This window comes from Cornus florida, unplaced genomic scaffold, assembly GCF_030987335.1.
Source record: "Cornus florida cultivar Cherokee Brave unplaced genomic scaffold, ASM3098733v1 CherokeeBrave_3.0.0_Hap2_Chr02, whole genome shotgun sequence".
Classification (NCBI taxonomy): Eukaryota; Viridiplantae; Streptophyta; class Magnoliopsida; order Cornales; family Cornaceae; genus Cornus; species Cornus florida.
In genome coordinates, this window is record NW_026775572.1 from 55717026 (window position 1) to 55735119 (window position 18094).

The 18094-nt window shown below is 37.8% G+C and overlaps 1 protein-coding gene across 2 annotated transcripts; it reads right to left on the reverse strand.

Annotated features, from left to right (window-relative positions):
- Window positions 1-836: 836 nt before the first annotated feature.
- On the reverse strand, window positions 837-17677 carry LOC132295038 (putative RING-type E3 ubiquitin transferase C3H69). 2 transcript variants are annotated; one of them, XM_059793113.1, is made up of 8 exons: window positions 17520-17677; window positions 13549-13636; window positions 12653-13455; window positions 10945-11014; window positions 3625-3713; window positions 3426-3487; window positions 2652-2741; window positions 837-1331 (listed from the first exon to the last, which is right to left on the reverse strand). In XM_059793113.1, the coding sequence occupies exons 1-6, from the start codon at window positions 17528-17530 to the stop codon at window positions 3451-3453; spliced, it is 1098 nt and encodes a 365-aa protein (XP_059649096.1). In that variant the 5' UTR covers window positions 17531-17677; the 3' UTR covers window positions 837-1331; window positions 2652-2741; window positions 3426-3450. The 2 variants fall into 2 exon arrangements, with proteins under 2 accessions (XP_059649096.1, XP_059649097.1); XM_059793114.1 differs by having other exon boundaries at window positions 2657-2741; window positions 17520-17676.
- Window positions 17678-18094: the final 417 nt, after the last annotated feature.

Genomic DNA, 18094 nt, shown 5'->3' on the forward strand with positions numbered 1-18094 from the left:
CTCTATTCTCTCTCCCATCATCACCACCACTTGAAACTTGATGTTTCATGAAGCACCAAGTCCAAATCTTTTTCAAATAAGGTTGAGATTTATTTAATCCCAATTTTCATTCTTGACTTCAAAATCCCATCGAAAACCAAATATGCAATCCTCTGGTACATACCTGGTTCACTATTTTCCAAATTCAAAAGTCAAACACTGACTTTTGCCGCCGAGATTTGACCATCATAGTAACCTCCCTCGAGCACCAGAAACAGTACTTTTAACATATTAAGCGAACCACATCAAACAAGGAACGTATGTTTTGATTGCAATAGCAAAAATGAGAGAGAGTATAGTTTTAACGTAAGCCTCTAGAAGTCTAAACAAGTTAACCAATCAAATAAGAGGAACCCAACAATTAGGTGACCAAATCTCAAACTTAAGCACTAAGAAACCAAAACATCTTCGTAGCTAGAGGAGAAGAAAGCAAACATGATTCCTGTATTGGCGGTGAGCGAAATGGTATCAGCCTAAACTGTGAAAATGGGGTTGTGGGAGTGCAATACAAGCGTCGCATCACCGGAATTAGCATATGAGATTTAATAAAGAATCAATCCATATCCAACAAAGCCTTTGGCTATGGATCCCAACAAAGCCCTAATACGTGATTGATTCCATAGCTTTCTTTGTTTGTCCGCGAGCATGAGATAGAGAGCAAAACTTCAAAACAATAATGGTGCATGCATATATATATATATATATATATAAAATTAAGCAACCTTCACATAAAAAGAAAACAAATGTTTCTAAGCTAGAACAACAATAATTAACTTTTACTTATAAAGAAAAATAAATTAACATTTAATTCACCTCATGTAGCATTTCAATATATTATGAACACAGAAGATGATCGTACACAAAACCATACAAGTATATCATGTGGGTAACACACATCAATGAAAATTCACTCCATACACACCCAAATGAAAATTCACAAGTCACTCGATAAATCATCAACATCTCGTTCTCAAAACAATATATAGTGAAGAGTCGAACCAAAACCCGATTATCAAAACTATACAGTATATACAGTTCTCACCTCACTGATGGGACAGGCAGGCGGGCAATATTAAGTTTCATTATTTATACATCCTCTTTATTCTAGATAATTATCCTTTAGAAAACCAGAATTGTTGACTTCGCAGTTTCTCAATTTCTCCATCTGGGACCTGGTTTTCTAATTTCATTTTCCTTTAAATATCAGATGTAATTTATTCATATAATTAGGCATATGCCCGCCTCCAATCCAGTGGTTGGCTCCACAACAGCAAGAAGTTCTGCATCTGACGCTGAAAACGTAATAGCAAAAATCAGACCAGTGAGGAAAATAAAGAAAAATAGGGATAAAAACTCGCTCTCAAATATTTTGAGTAGCATATTATGCTCATGAAGAATTAGTTTGAGAATATACATTTCCTTTTTTGGGAATAAAAAGTGAAATGTCAACAAAAATTCAATTATAAACAGGACCAAGTGAAAAGAAGTTTCAAGGAAAAGTTCTATATAATTAAAGAATTCAGCAGGTCTACAGTAGTGTGTAAACCACCCTAATTAATATTTAGTACCTTCACTGATTTTGCCCCCAAAAAAAAAAAAACAAAACAAAGAGCATAGATTAAGAGGGGAAAAAAGAACACAAAATTAACAGAATCAACAATCTAGCAAACATATAGAGAAAAGATGTAGACAAGATGAGGACATGCCAAATATAAGGTTAGTCTGAAAGAAGAGATTCATAGAAGACATAACACACCCATGGAAAGCTCCGAGTGACTTCTGGAAAAATGTTCATCATATGTTCTTAGTAATTAGGGCAAATAACGATTGGCTAGCAAACATAAAGAGAAAAGATGTAGACAAGATGAGGACATGCCAAATATAAGGTTAGTCTGAAAGAAGAGATTCATAGAAGACATAACACACCCATGGAAAGCTCCGAGTGACTTCTGGAAAAATGTTCATCATATGTTCTTAGTAATTAGGGCAAATAACGATTGGCTATGGATGGGAACAATCATCATTTCACCGAATATGAATACTTTCCACACCATAACTGAACCAGAACCAAATCATCATTCAAATGCATGATGGTGGAGGAAAATATGAAAACGCATTAACAACTGAACTGACATAAAAGTTACCAAACTCAGAAAGTGCGATGGTTGAAAGGACAGCGAGTAAGATGTCTTAAAAATGAAGTCTTTTCTGAAAGCGGAGAAAAAAAAATCTAAAATCATATTACAAAGAAACCAAATACTCAAATGAGGCTGGATCAAGTTCACACCGAATCAACTTTCCCTATTTGGTGTGTTCCACTGATGGTGATTGAGATGCACAACAAATGTCCCCAGAGGAGTTAGTCATACCCACCGAAGGCCCAGAAATCACAGGAGTCATATACCAAATGACATATATTATGGGTGCTAATGGATAAGGACTACCACATCTACATGTTAAGCATTGTCGCAAATGAAAGTGAAGAGGACAAAGGTTTCAAATGTTTCATCCAAGATAAGATTATTCAAACTCCTTAAACAACACAACCAGAAGTTAGAGAACATATTAAAGGATAAACAATCATGCATGCGAGACCTTAATGATATACGCACCTCACCTTATGACTACCAGGAGCACAATGCTGGCAATTAAAAAGAATTTTGGCTTCTCAAGTTGGAATACATTTCCTCGTACCGGATGCCCTGCAGAACAAGTGAATTGACACATTTTTTTACTAAATATGGCAAGTGTAATCTCAATATATAGATCCCGTTAATATTGACAAACCATTTCAATGGCCAATCATACCATTATATATGACCATCACACTGGCAAACCACTTGCCTCTGCCAGGGTGCAGAACATTAAATGACTTCAAAAGTAGAACTGTCCTAAGGACCTCAAATATAATGATGTATAAGTTTTGGTTCATCTCCTGATAAAATTTTACCCAAGCATCCAGCCACAAATCAGAGGACACAATTTCGAATCAGATATGGCATGCCAGACCATTTGTGTAAATTACAGACAATTGAATTACTGGGTGCTACAGTTTTCTCTCATTTGCTTTCATGTAGCACCACCTATACCTCGATTTGCAATGACATCAATCGAAATGAGGAGCCTAAAGGCCCTAAACTGAAAAAAAATCAAGCATCGTAACTTAATTCTACCACCAAGCAGCACAAGTTGAGACCATGAATGATATTAGGATTTACGACTGACATAGATTAACAGATTTAATCTTGAACTGGACAAACAAATTGTTGGTTTGCATAGATCATCAACTGATTCAGCTGGCAGATCAACCTTTAATACACGGGCATATAAATGCTGGGAAGTCAGGATTATAAGACAAAAAAAGCAGAGTCATGACAAAAACTTACACTGAAAGCTCTGAACAAACTTTGTTCACCTTATGCGCAAACTACTGAGGAAGTCCGAAAGCCTGCATATACCGTAATTTCAGTGAGTGGAGAACAAGCAAAAGTAACAGATAATGAAGGAAAATATATAAGACTGGTGATAAAATTTAAATAATAAAAAAGGCAAGACGGAACGAAAAGAGAAGGCAAAAAAAAAGACCTAATATTTTTAGAAATCACTGAATGTCCATCTTCAGCCGCAAGATGTCGCAAAACTACTTCTTCCAGGCGGCCATCACGATATGCGTGCTGTTATAATGTAACATCAATGTACACGAACATAAAAGACACTAATCTCATTCAAAAACAGCATACAAACGAAAACGAAAATTAACAAGTGCAGAGGGAAACAATTTCATATTGGAAAAGCAAGAATCTAGTATGTACACGTAATGAAACACAGTTGGACATCAAAACTGGTAGAGAGAAGAAAGAATAAGTTGGGCATCATTACACTTCTTTAGCTATGAACAACGTAACAGGAAGACCACTATGGTGGACCATTCTGCATTAGCAACCACTATTAAGCAATGAACCATTCCAGTAGATACAAGAAGGATTCTAAAGTAGAAATCTTACCTAAGCATATTGGCATGAACACCTGGATCAACATCACACCAAAAAAGAAACAAAACTTCACTGATTTTATTAATTTATTTTTTACCCAAACTATTTGCATGATTTAGATGGTTATCAGTAGAGAAAATAAATCCTCAACCTTCGCAAATAAGCTTCGGGCTTGATTATTATTAGTGTCTTGACATAGAAAATTATATACATGAGTAAAAAAACCTACAAAGTTTCAATGTTTTTCCCTAAATCCAAAGTGTTGTGAGCTGTCAAAGATCCAGTCATTTTGACAACTGGATAAAAAAACATGACATGTATTTCCTCATTAGTCGTACCAAAACCCAGATGCAGTAGTAAAAATCCATCTCCTCTGTTACTGAAAATTCAATATTAAATCCACTGTACTGTAACCTCTGTTACATGGACTCTTCAAAAGTAGTGAAGTACCTATGTCGGACACGTATCCCTCGGACATGGGTATGGGATATGTGTCCGACACTTTTAGTTGGACATGTACTTAAAAAACATATCCTATCATTTAATTACATTATATTATTACTTTAAAATGAGTTAAATGCCTATATTGAACATTATATTGATAAAAACATTACTTTACTCTAGAAAATAAAATAAAATAATTAATAAAATGAATATTTAGCCGTGTCCACGTGTCTTTCTGTTTAAAGATTTGACACTTCCGACGCATGAATACATACCCGTGTCCGACACCCGTACCCGAGTCCATGTAACATCTGTAACTCTCCAATTCTTCTACTCCTAGTGTGCGGGGTCTATAAAAAAGCTCAAACAAAACAAGTATGGCATAATATTCACCACATTGGAGCTGTACTCCATGCATCCTAGAGAGAGCACTGGACAACATATATGGCACATGGAGTAGTATTTCATAGGAATGAGCCTGGCTTGACAATGTGCTGGAACACACAATATATTATCCACTTAACAAATTAAAATGTTAATAAACTCTCAGACTAAAGTAAATGAATCACATGCTATTGGTGCATAATTTTAAAGAGTATACAAGCAAGGACACTCCAACATCATTTCCCCATCATTCCATACCACTGAGTGACGAGAGAAACAAGAAGGATGCACCATAATCCTTGAATACAGAGATCAAGAACGAAAAGAAACCACATATACATCTATAAAACTAGCACATGAGAGAGAGAGAGACAGAGACAGAGACATGAGACAATTTGCTAGAAAGCAAGAAGCGTGTAGTGTAGTGGGAGTGAAGCTAAATTCTCCAAGATACATCACAATTTTTACACTGTTCCACACGCTTCTATGCAGGGGTGTGTTTGTGTATTTCTCTCTGTCTGTCTGTCTGTCTGTCTCTTTATATATACACAAGTTACTTGCATTACGTCTGGAGGGGTTCCTTCCCAAGTATACTGTCCTCTGGTCCTGGATCACTTTTCTCCAGCTTCTCTGGTCCGCTCCTGGGTGTAAAGCAGTCCAGGACTCCAGCCTCCTCCTGCCTGGTTTATCTCTAAAAATAAAATAGTTGGCATACTAATAACCAGTATGTTTATTATAACCTCTAGTCCTCTACACCCCAGCATCCCTTCATTTGATTTATCTCTAAAAATAAAATAGTGAGCACACAAATGCCTACTGGGTATTCCATAATCTCACCAGTATGGTTATTATCTATAGAAGTTTCAAACGCGCATGGCGGGAGACCTTCACTAACCCAGCAGTGTGCAGTGCTTGATACTGAGTTTATCTCATGTCTACCAGCACCTTATCACACTACAAAAGACCCTGACAGCACCTTATCAAATAACCAACAGAATATGACTGCCCCAATACACACATCACATGCACATATACACAACTCCCAGACCAACCATTCCGAACACAATTAACCATTACAATTCCATACCATTTTATCCGACTTGATTGCAATTCACGAGGATTCACAACGCCAAAACACAATGGTCTGACCACAGTCAAGACCTACAAGCATCACACAAACTCCATAACGATAATTGTGCAGTCCCAATCACCTCTCAACAAATTATACCATGGACATACTCTTCCCCACTGCAACAGAATCCATGTTGTGGGACTTATTCCCCCCAGCTCAACTTTTTCCCTAGACCCAATCTCCTTCAAATGGTCATCAAAGGGTTGACATCCCAAAGGAAGATCTGATCCCTTCCACCAATTAGATCATGTTCCCATAGACGGTAGACCCCATCTCCCTTGTAGCACACCCACCAAGACTTTTAAACAATGCAGTAACCTCAATGCATGCCTAATCTCCCTCAAAGAAATCACCCAATTGGGCTTTTCCATTCACATAGATCATTGCGGATACAGGTTCCCTATGAGAGTTACCCACTAGGAATCTTCCTTCATGGGGTCACCACATCTAGGCCATCTTCCACATGAAATTATCCCGTTTGGAATCAGGGTCACCACCTCATGGTAAGGGAATTGTCAAAGGAGGCCCCCGCTTGGATATCTTCCCTTGTATGATTCTGAATTAGGAAGTTGCAACAAAGGAGTTGACATCCCAGAGAGTCCTGCAAAGTGCAGACATCTTCTCTAGTCAAGTCAGCTCACCCCAGTCCATATTCCCTTTACATTGAGAGTCATCGCCTTCTTGTGTGCTCAAACCTATTTCGTCACGATTTGATTGCCACACCCGAGTCACCTACACATTTCACAAGCCACGTCGCCCAATTGGGTCCCTTGGAGCCTAACCCAGACCACACACATGTTCCCAAGGACCCCATGTCCGCATTACGATATAATATGGTTATGAGGACCCCAATACACAAGCGCTCAACACGGTCCCAAAGATCCCAACTTACACCTACGTTGCACGGACTCAGGTACGTGTCTTGGGTCCGGGTATGTGTACAAGTGTCCGACATGTCAAATCTCCAAACTAAAGGACATAGGAACACATGTAAATATACATATTATATAATATATTCACTTTATTTTCAAGTGTACAATAATGTAATATAGGCAGTTCACTTGTTTTGAAGCAAGTATAATAAAATTGAATAATTCAATATGCATTGTAGGTGCATGTACAACCAAGTGTCGAACACATGTCCCATTCTCGTGTTCAAGTTTTGTGTAACTGGCATGGATACTTCACCTACTTTTGAAAAGTCCATGTAACATAGACCTGCACCATCACTACAAAATACAATTACAACACCTCTGACCAATACACAACATCCACCACAAATACTAAAGAGTATGTCAACACATCATTTTCGCACATCTCTAAAACATCAAAGACAATTAAACATGCTACCACATCATAAAAATCAAACCACGTGCATTACAGAAATCCTAACTAAAACCCTACAATACCTCACAAGACCAATATTTTATCTAAACCCCAATCCATCAATTTAGTAACTCCCTGACTCCTAATCCTGCATATCAATTTTGTTAACAATTTCCCTAACATCGATCAGTTCATAATCACCATAACTACAAATAATCATCTCATCATTCAAGCATTATAAACTCAAAGCAAAAGATCATTACAACTACTAAAACATACAATCATCCCTCAGTGCTCTTGCATAATTAGGAATGACAAAATAACCCACCCCACCATGCTCCATTTGGGAAGGTTTAGGGGATGCCTAATAGGGTTTGGGTGGGAATGGCAGGAGGGATTAAAAACTTGCATGAACTAGGGGCGAGGACAAGGAAAGGTCCCCCCGCCCCGTCCGGCACCATTTATTCTACAAATTACCATAATACTCCATTACTTTATTAAAAAATATACTATTTGAGTTTCATTTTGCATATATTAATTGAATATCTTGATTCTCTTATGTTAATTTCTCATATTGATTTTTCTCTCATTAATAATTTTAAGAGAACAAGAAAATAATTTTTTAAGGAAAAATAACTCTTAACTTTAAGCATATAATTTATTAAAGCCCCAACTTGGAGTGAACTAAGGTGGGGGTGGGGGAGGGTGGGGGAATTTAAATAGGGACGGGAATGGGGGATGGAGGTTCTCAGCTAAACGGTTTTGGGTGCGGATGGGGGCTGCTAAGCTAAATGGGGACGGGGCCTCAACCAGTTGCAATACCTATGCATAATCCAACATTAAACTCATCTTGATGCATGTAACACAAATACCATTGGGTATACCTGATTTTGGAGTCAAATTGAGAATGAAATCGTATCTGGGAATATCACCAAAGCAATGTGAGGAATACAGAAGAGGGGTTGAGGGAGAGAAAATCAGCCCAATCTGAGAAACGAAACGATGGTAGGGAAGAGCCCAATTCTGGAATGCTGTCAGAGCCCTCTAAAATTCTCCACTCTATCGTCTTTGTCAGCCACCTTTTTTATAGCCCTAGGTCATCCAGGTTGTACTCATTGGGCCTCCGGATCGAGTGAGTCAGAGCGCATGTCTTTTTAGGGATCATGATGCCCTAATCCCGACTTTCCCAGATCTGCTGCCAGGTGTACGTACCCTCCTTGAATGTTCTAGATAAAGGGTGGCTGTAAGGGTCTCTGAGCTTGCTCCAGGCTGTCTTTTGCTTTTTTCCTCAAATGGAATCTTTGCAAGACTTAGAGCTGATTTTCCATCCTTCATTCCAAAATCCCTTCGGCGTTCCCCGTGGCTTTAAAAAGTCCTACCACTACTCTTCATTGTTGGTTTCATCGATCGACGGGCCATGCCTTGGTCGGATCAAGGTTCTAGGCCTATCGATCGACAATTTGTTTTTGCTCTGTGGGCCTATCGTCCAGCTTCTAGCGCTGAGCTGGCCAGAGCCCTTGTATATCGACCAAGTGTTGATACATTTGTCTTGTTCCTACTTGTGGTCAACATGCTTTGATTATATAGCTTACGTGGCATAACCCACATCCACAACCATTTATGTATATTACTTAGCCAACCTACCCTCACTACGTTTTCTCTGATGAACACAACACAATTAAGATTTTAGAATTAGTTGAGGGAGTAAGTTATGGAACACTACCTCGCTTCTGTTGAGTTTCCGTATATTGATCACTCTCTTTAGGCATCGTGTTTGCACGCTATAACGTCTTCCTCTCTCCTTTCTTGCATCCTACAGCGTCTCCACATCCCCAGCACTTTTCATATCTCCCTTCCTCTCCCCTTCACTCCCACCCCACCCCTACTTATAGAGTGGGTGCATGCCATAGTGTCGCATTGGCGTACCATGCATCCTGATTTTTTCCCCACTTCAATAGTTTGTTAGGTCAAACATTAATGTCATTGACGTTGATGAAAAGGTGTATGTGGAGGACTTTTAGAGTCCGGTGACTATGTGACGTAGAACAAATAGCACTCTGATACCAATTGATGCACGGCGAATAATGTTTAGATACCAACCAGAAAGAAAGAAGGGGGATGAGGATGAGAAGAGGAGATGAGACTAGATGAAAGAGGTGAGAAAACAGACGAAGGGGATGAGAACCTAATCACTTACCTATATCATGATTTTTATATTACAATGGCGGTTGACGGCAGTTGTTTTGGGTTTTTCCAGAGCTTTAGTGTTCCAAGACAATGTGACCTGCTTTCTCATTGATTTCTATTGTTGTTAATGAAGTTTTTAGTATTATAGACGAAAGGTCAATGAAAACATGGTTGATAATTTAGTAATTGAGGGAGAATATGGAGACGGGTAAGTGATTAGGTTCTCATGGGAATTTATCTTGAGCAGATATTTCCCACACTGCATCAGTGTTCCAAAGAAAGAAATTTTCAGAAGAGATACAAGCAACTTTTGAGCTGACGTCAGGTATGCCAGACTTCTTAATCTTTTCATGACAAGTCTAAATCATTATCTTGCAATAACAATCTTATCACGGAATGACATAGTATGGTTTCCCCAACACATGGGGAATTGTAAGATTAGGAGGATGTATAAAGGTTGCATTTGAAATCATTTCCGGGAAGATGAGGACAAAATACTTCCAAGACATTTATACAGTACCAATTTATAGATCCAATCAACTTATCAAAAATAAATAAATAAATTTATAGATCCAGTCAAATAAAGGTTGACTGTAAAATCCCACAGTATAGGGGAATTCAAAAGATTAAGTAGTTTATAGAGGAATTCAAAATATTAAGTAGTTTATAGAGAATGTTAAGGTCATGTTATTATATGGTTCAGTTAAACCACGAAGGAACCAATGCAGCCCTTTGTGGTTGGCAGAGATGTCTATTCTAGAAGAGCTCACAGTGAGATAACCTTCCATCCAAGATAAGTTCCGTATGATTGCAATGGACAAAGTTCTTATTTTATTATTTTTATTGTTTGATTACCACATATGTGCGATCCAAATAGCTGTCTCATGCAATGTAGATGCTGAGAGCGATATTCTTTAGCTAGGACCATTGGGTCTTATACCAGATTTCATGGCCTCGGTGATGATGAGAGTACATAAAGGATAAATGCTTTCAATAAATCTCTTTCTATAATATGGCATATCTGGAAAGAATGTAACAGATAACATTCTAAAAAGGAACCGACACTCTACTCTTTTTTTCTGTAGGGAAGTACTAACAATATCTTGAACAAAACATTTCACCCCTTACTACCCCCCCCCCCCCCCCCCCCCCCCCCCGACCCAAAAAAAAAAAAAAAAAACACCCCCCACCAAACACACACAAAACTAATAATTTCTAAATCCTTCAAAGGAGGAAGAGGAAGAGGAGGAGAAGGAGGAGGAGGAGAGAGAGAGGGGAGGGGGGAAACAAAAGCCGAAGCTATAAAGAGGTGCTATTACTAGTTTATGGCATACAATTAAGCAAAAGAGAGCGAGCTATGAATAGTAACATATTGCAAGGAAAAAATGAAAAACAGGAACCTGTACAATGGAGAACTGAGCAGCTCAAAAATTGATTTACCTTGTAAAAACAACTAGTCCCAAATGGGCAAGTCCCATTTCCGAAGTCAAAGTGCTTGCAATCAATAGAGCTGCAACAGAAAAGGTTGTTTAGTTCTTTAGTTATATCCACTATGCTTTCATGAAAGCATAAAGATTGTTTCAGTATACATATACATTGGTACATAAGTTTGTGCTAGTTAATTTAAAACATATGCATTAACCCCCTACACAAATATGAGCATGAGATGTACAAAAACAAAGTTATACACATACAACTCTTATCATAAGGTTTATTATCTCTAAAAGCCACAATACAAACCCCTTTAAACAATGTGTGCACATATTCAGCTCAACTCACGACTGATAATCTGACTGTAGAAATGAAAGTCTTAATCAAAGAAATCCACTGAATACCAAATCCCATATTAGCCATCACAGCCCCCAAATAGTCCCACTCCCCTTTTTTTAACTATTTAAGGCTTACTACAGGGATACTTTTTCGCTATTTGGCTGTACGACCTCCTTCACTTCTGTCATCAAAATTTTCTTCTCTCCCCACTTCTTTTCTTCCTGGCTTTTCTAATCCAACTCTCCACTAATTCCGTAAGAGACCTTAGCATCACCCATAAAATATCTGCTAGAACCTCTTAATCATAAGAAAGATGAAAGTGAACAGTAGATCAAAAGGTGATTTACATGCTCCCCATTCAACTACTGAACTGCACTCCAAACTGCAATGGTCTAGTTACATTAGAACAGTTCATCATGACAATATCTGAAATTACCAATCAGACAGTGACAAGATCTTTCAGGGGATGAAAAATTTCTGTGTAAGATTCACACTATAGAATGCTCCCTGTTCTCCATCTTATCTGTACCACAAAACAAAACAATCTATCCAAAACTGTCTTGGACCTACCCCTTTCTATTCTTGCATCCTATGCTCAAAGGCATGCTGTTTCTTGTTCCAACAACCTTCAGAAGAATACACTGCATGATCCTAACTATGTCCTTGCAGGACAGATTACAAACTATTCTCTTCAAATCAAGATCAGTTACACATCAGAGCTTTACCATCCACACCAACTCTGTAAAGCATAATTAATATTGCACACAAACATGTCTGTGCACCTGCATGTACAAGTGTGCTCAGGGGCTTAGACGAAACCATTAAACACCAAAACCGGTAAGCCACAGTGAACTACCCCCCTTCCCTCCTCTTCATTGCTACACAAAGACTACTTAATGCCGCCACTCAATTGATGAAAGATTGTGCAGAATACATGACATTACAACTCTTTCTCCATCCATGTCCTTCATCAACTTCCCGTAAATTTTAATCAGGCATATCATCCAACTTCTTATCAACAAATATCACCATTTCTAGCTCCAACCATGAAAATTTCATGACAAAGCCTCCTTGATTCCTTCAGATGCAGACAACTACGAAAATTTATCCACAATCGGCAATAAAACAATAACATATACATACTCCCAATGAAGAGATGAGGCAAGAGACAAACTGAGTGGTACAACTGTATTACAATGCATGGAGTCATCGGTCCTAAAAACATAATTATCCTCACAATGGAAACCTGGCTCAAGTGGAACCTCAAGATCCTATGATTCTACTGGACAACTTTTCCAACTTGAATAAATGAACTAACAAAAAGCATATCATAAAATTAATGTTATAACCAAATGAAACAGAAGTCAAATTATAATACCTAAGTCTTGCTTTGTAGCTGTCAACAATTTCCTCCTTTTCTTCTTTTGTCGAATACCAAATGACACTAGGAATGACATAGTATGAAAGCTTTCGACATATTGGGCAGGCCCTCAATGCAGAATTGACATCCATGCCAGAGGTTGGAGAGCTACTACGCCAATTCCTGATACATGATATACAGAATGGATGATCACACTCTGATAGCAATCCAAACTTTCGTTCAGCTGCTGTGGGCTTTGAAAGAACACGTTCAAGGCACACGCTGCATTCTATTTCTTGGCTAAGTTTTAATGCCTCCAGGTACTTCTGCTTTTTCTCACATGCTTTTTTGTGTTCCTCTCGCTCCTCAGGTCTGAAAGGGTGCAAACAATGTTTACCACAAGTTGGACATAAATCCCCATGAACATGAGGGCACTTTTCCCCACGGGGACAATTACCAGCAGCAGCAAATGAACAGATTGAATGGTCAGCTGGATTAACCCTCCTCAACTCAATAACATCATCATTGTCTAACAGATCATGATGCTCAGACTTTTGACTCCATGCAGGGTTAGAGGGAGGAAAGAAAGGTCTACTTGAAGCTGAAAGCTCAGCCGTAACACCTGGGACTGGAGTTATGGTCACCCCACTTGATGCAGTTCTAGAAGGATAAGCTGCAGGTACAGACTCCACAAACTGATGTTGGCAAGAATTCGTAGATGATGAAGGAGCAGAATACTGTGACCGCGAAGAGGCTTTCACGTGCTCATATCTGCATCGACTGCCAAAAGTGCAAACTCCTTTCTGGTAGAAGGTGCATATCTGCAATGACAGACCAAGCAGAAGCTATAAACCGGAAATCGAGCCAGTGAAATCAATTTGGATAACTATCAAAGCAAGTAATAGAAATTTTACATTATTTGATGGATCCTTCCAGTCATGTGAAAATTCACAATGGTCCCCTTTTAGACATGCTCCATGTGCAAAGAACTTGCAAAGAACCCTGGAGGAACCAAAAAAGGGTGAAATTATTAAGAAATTGCCAAAAGACTGACCAAATAAGCTTGTGAAATTTGGTTATCAGTGACAACTTGTGGATTATAATTATGAAAATGATTTTTTTCCCACATTTAAAAACCTCAAGAGTACAGTTCATAAAGTAACAATTGGGTGCATAAGAATTCCATAAAAGTGCATGCTTCATGAAAACTAAAAACCACTACAGTTTTATACATAACCAGCATGAACTGCACACATCAATCTGAGAGGTCTCTTTAATTTTATTAAATTCTAACATTTCAATCCAAAGATTGTCTGAATTCTTTCCTTCGTTTCTCACAAGCGTTTTGATGGGCTTCGCTCAACCAGATAATCTATGCAGTGTGGCATCAATAACTAAAATAGCTACGTTACATCAAATTAGAATTACAGAGACAAAACATGTATTGATACATTCAAGCTGTAATATTTGAAAATGTAATTATAAAATGCATGCCAAAAGAATCTCCATTGGTATTTTAACAAGGTGTGCAACTTAGTCAAACTGAGAAAATGAATTTCGCTGGCTTTTAGTTCTGGGTTAGAATGGTCGGTAACCCAAATCAAATAAAGGATCCACCTATAAAGTTACAAAATCATAATACACAATCGCATTTCATTCCACATTTAATGATATAATGATTAATAGGAATTACGGAACACACTAATTGTTTAGTGTACCACTATAGACGAGGTTCTCCATGCAATCCATGACTTTATCAAATGGAGTGGACAACTGAGCAATAACATATAAAAGTTAAATGCTGTGCCATTCACTGACGGAGGATTTCTAGATGAGAATGTGTGAGGTCACAAGAACCTCAAATTGTATGACTACTATACTTTGAACTTTGAAGTAGTGGAATAATTGTCCCACATTGATAGAGCAACAGCCCCAACCTCCCTCTTCTATAAAAGTAGGAAACCCCCTTGATTTTAGTTTTAATGTGGGCAAAAGAAAACTGATCTTCTTAGAAGGGCTTGCACACTATATTAGCAAGTTTGGAAGTATAATACATCCAAAGTTGTTGCCAACCAAAACCAGAATTGAACCAACCAATGCATTGATCCAGTTTTAGGTTGAGATTTTCTTAAACCAACTTAGTCTGGCCTACTCTTAGGGTTGGAACCCAATCCGATTTGCAACCCCAATTTTAACCACAGATTAGCTTGGATAGTAGCATGAGAAAATCTAAACAAGCATGTTGATGATGTCGCCATCACTTAAAATGCATCTAACCCGTTTCTTCAAATACTCAGAAACAAAGCCGCATGTTAAAATATTTCAGAAGCCCTTCAACCTTTGATGGTCCATTTCATATGTAAAAACTTAAAAGAAATGGGAGAGATGGAAAAAAATAAAAAAAGAAAAAAAACCAGGAAAAGGAAGCTGCCTCCTCCTCCTATTGTTTAATTTGATAGGGAGGAAACAGGTGTTGCCTGTCTATCATCCCCTTATATTAAAGGAGGGTTATTGTTAACGAGGCATAAACCTTAAAAAAATGGATTTTTTTCCTTTACCCTTTTTGTTTCCACCCACTTTTGGGCAAAAACAATACTTCAGGCCTATAGGATAAGTAAATTCTTCATATTTTCCCAAATGGATCTCTATTTACCCTTACCTTTTCCTTCCTCCCACCCACCCCCCCCCCCCCCCCCCCCCCAAACAGACCATTATTGCGTTTTATAGTTTTGAAATCAGTCGAAAAGTTCACTAATTCTATTACGTAAACATCAAAGAGTTTCATGTAGCGGGCCTCAATAGGGATGAGAGACAATAAACATGCATATCAGCCCACTACAGGTACATTGATTCCTCTACAACCTGCAACAGTCCATGATGGCGTACACCAATGTGATGTCAGCATGTGATTATAAGGTCCACTCATAAAACCTGTTTTAACTTTTCTTTTATTGCCTGTTTAGCCCACTTCACACATTCCGCATTAAAATAAAACAAATTCAACATACTCCAAAAAAAATTGCTCCTGATATGAAGCATCACCAATAGCACAACTCCTCAAAAGGCAGTGATTCCTCTACCAACATGCAATCTCACTCCACAATCTATTCTAATCAAAACCATGGGAAACCCCCAATTGACACGTATAACCTGCACTTTATCAAAAGTGACTAGCAGATCGGGTCGTGCTTCGTGTTAGATTCTATAGCGACAAGGTTATAGTTTCAATTGGGCCTAGAAAGTGAATTGGTCTTCTTTTGCTTTTTGCTCTCTCCTCCTTCCCTTTTGTTCTAACCAGATTAGACTTCTGTGATGGTTCATGCGAATGCTCACCATTCTTCATTCAGGATTTCATGCAAGAAAATGCCCATGAAAGAGCTAAGGTGAACTGCGTCAGTAGGACACTTTTTGTTTGTGGGGCTTCATTGGAGGATAGATGCTGTGCAGTTGGATTGGACTGCCAATCTGCCAGATCCAGTTTTCAAGTTCTCTGGGTAGCTTATTTGTCAAGGCTATTAACTTGTGTGGAGTTATATGGTGCCAAAGAAACAGCTAAGGTGTGAGCCTTCCACTGGTTCATCAATTGCAAGAGTTAAGGATTGGAGACGATCATAAATTTAATATGCTGATCAGTCACATCTCTCACTTGTTTGCAAGATTGGGATACAAACATAGACAAGGGCGCAGTAAGGGTGCGTTTAGTCAGGTGACTGCTTCCTGTTCAATCAGACATAGTATGTCTCAAATGCCAAGACATGCTTGGGATTTGAAATGTAGCAGGTTTCTTTACCGCCCATACTCTTGAAGCATGTTAGTTCTGTTTTGCATACATCTCTTTTTGGCAGGCTGTTTTGAATTGATATAAAACTGATATTGCAAGGGCAAAATTCATCTCTGGAAATTCCAAATTACTGAAGGCAACAAAACCATTATTAAAACACTGTTAACTATTAAGAAAGGGGAGATTCAGTTACAAAACTACTCATGTCTGGGCAAATCACTCTAATGTTTCACTTATAAATAAAATAAAATTACTCTAATGTTTCAAACAAGAGAGAAGTTTTTTTTTTTTTTTTCACAAGTAGAAAAGGTTCATATATTTACGGCAAACCTCAAGAGAGGTCACTGTGATTTATTCTAAATAATAATATTAACTTGATTAAGTGTAATTTTTTTTGTTTCCTCGCATCCTAAACAATATATGTATAAAATCCAAAACCCTGAATTTTTCTCTTTTCCATACATTTCTCAGTTAAAAATTAGAGCCTATAACAAAGTAACCTGAAATAGGAATACCTGATGCAGTTTATGCTGCAAAGTTTTTCCAATCTAAAGTTCAAATCCCAAATTGATATGCATAAACAAATGCCTCAAATCCTTCCATCATTCGGGGAAAAAAAAAAAAATGATTTCCAAACAATTCTTCTCAAACTTGTATTCATTAATTATTCCTATATATGCATAACAATACTGCAATTCAAAGTATCACAAAACACAAAACTGACAGATATTCCGTACATGTTTTGGATTATATATATATACACACACACTGTGGATGTGGACAATTGCAAATTACAACCATATATGAAAAATACATAAATCTGTGCAGTTCACCAGCTAATTGGATCAAAAAAAGAAATAAATGCAAAAGAAGCAACAATACATAAAAATAATGGAATTCCAAGAATTGTATAGCACAAAACTAACAGATGTTACGTACAGCTTTCGATTACACACATCTATATCAATATATATTGCAAATATGGACAATTGCAAATTACAACCCTAAATCAAAAAAGGAAAAAATTTGTGGGAGTTCATCAGCTAAATGGATCAAAGAAAGCAAGAAATGCACATGTATTGAAAAGAAATGAACATGTATTACCGTTTTGACATGGTTCTTCGGGCGAGAGAAACCCTAAAAACTCTGACCGGGGATCAATGGGGATGCTAAAAAGTCAAGCCAGGTTCAAACGGTGTCGCAGCACATGGGAAAAAAAAATGGAATCGTGGTCTATCTGCGTGTTTCGGCGGTTGGTATGATGGCAAGTGTACTGGAATTGCCCAATATTGAATGGCCATCGGATTCTGATTTATTTGCAAAAATGCCTCTCATTACATGAAACGGCGTGCGGGAATTGGTAGGTATCCGTACGAAATTTTAATTAAGTTGTCTTGTGGATAGATAATATTTTTAGGGCAACCAAAGCTTCTACTATATTTTTTACTTTCAATTTTTTTTTTCTTTATTTTTAGAAATGATTCCAAAAAAATAAAGAGTACCATAAATAAAAAAAATAAAAAATTAGGGAGTTCAATTTGGGATGGGCAATCCAAGCCCAGTCCATATTTTTTTTTTTTTACAATCATTTTAACAATTAGGATTGGATCTGAATTAAAAATTTTCAACCCCGAACTTTATTAAGCAACTCAAGCTCAACCCCAACCCGAATTCTAATA

Coding starts and splice junctions, on each gene's coding strand:
- LOC132295038 (XM_059793113.1), bottom strand. Junction 11,015..12,652: donor AGCTACAAAGCAAGACTTAG/GTATTATAATTT, acceptor TTTCTGTTGCAG/CTCTATTGATTGCAAGCACT. Junction 3,714..10,944: donor GGACTAGTTGTTTTTACAAG/GTAAATCAATTT, acceptor ACATTATAACAG/CACGCATATCGTGATGGCCG.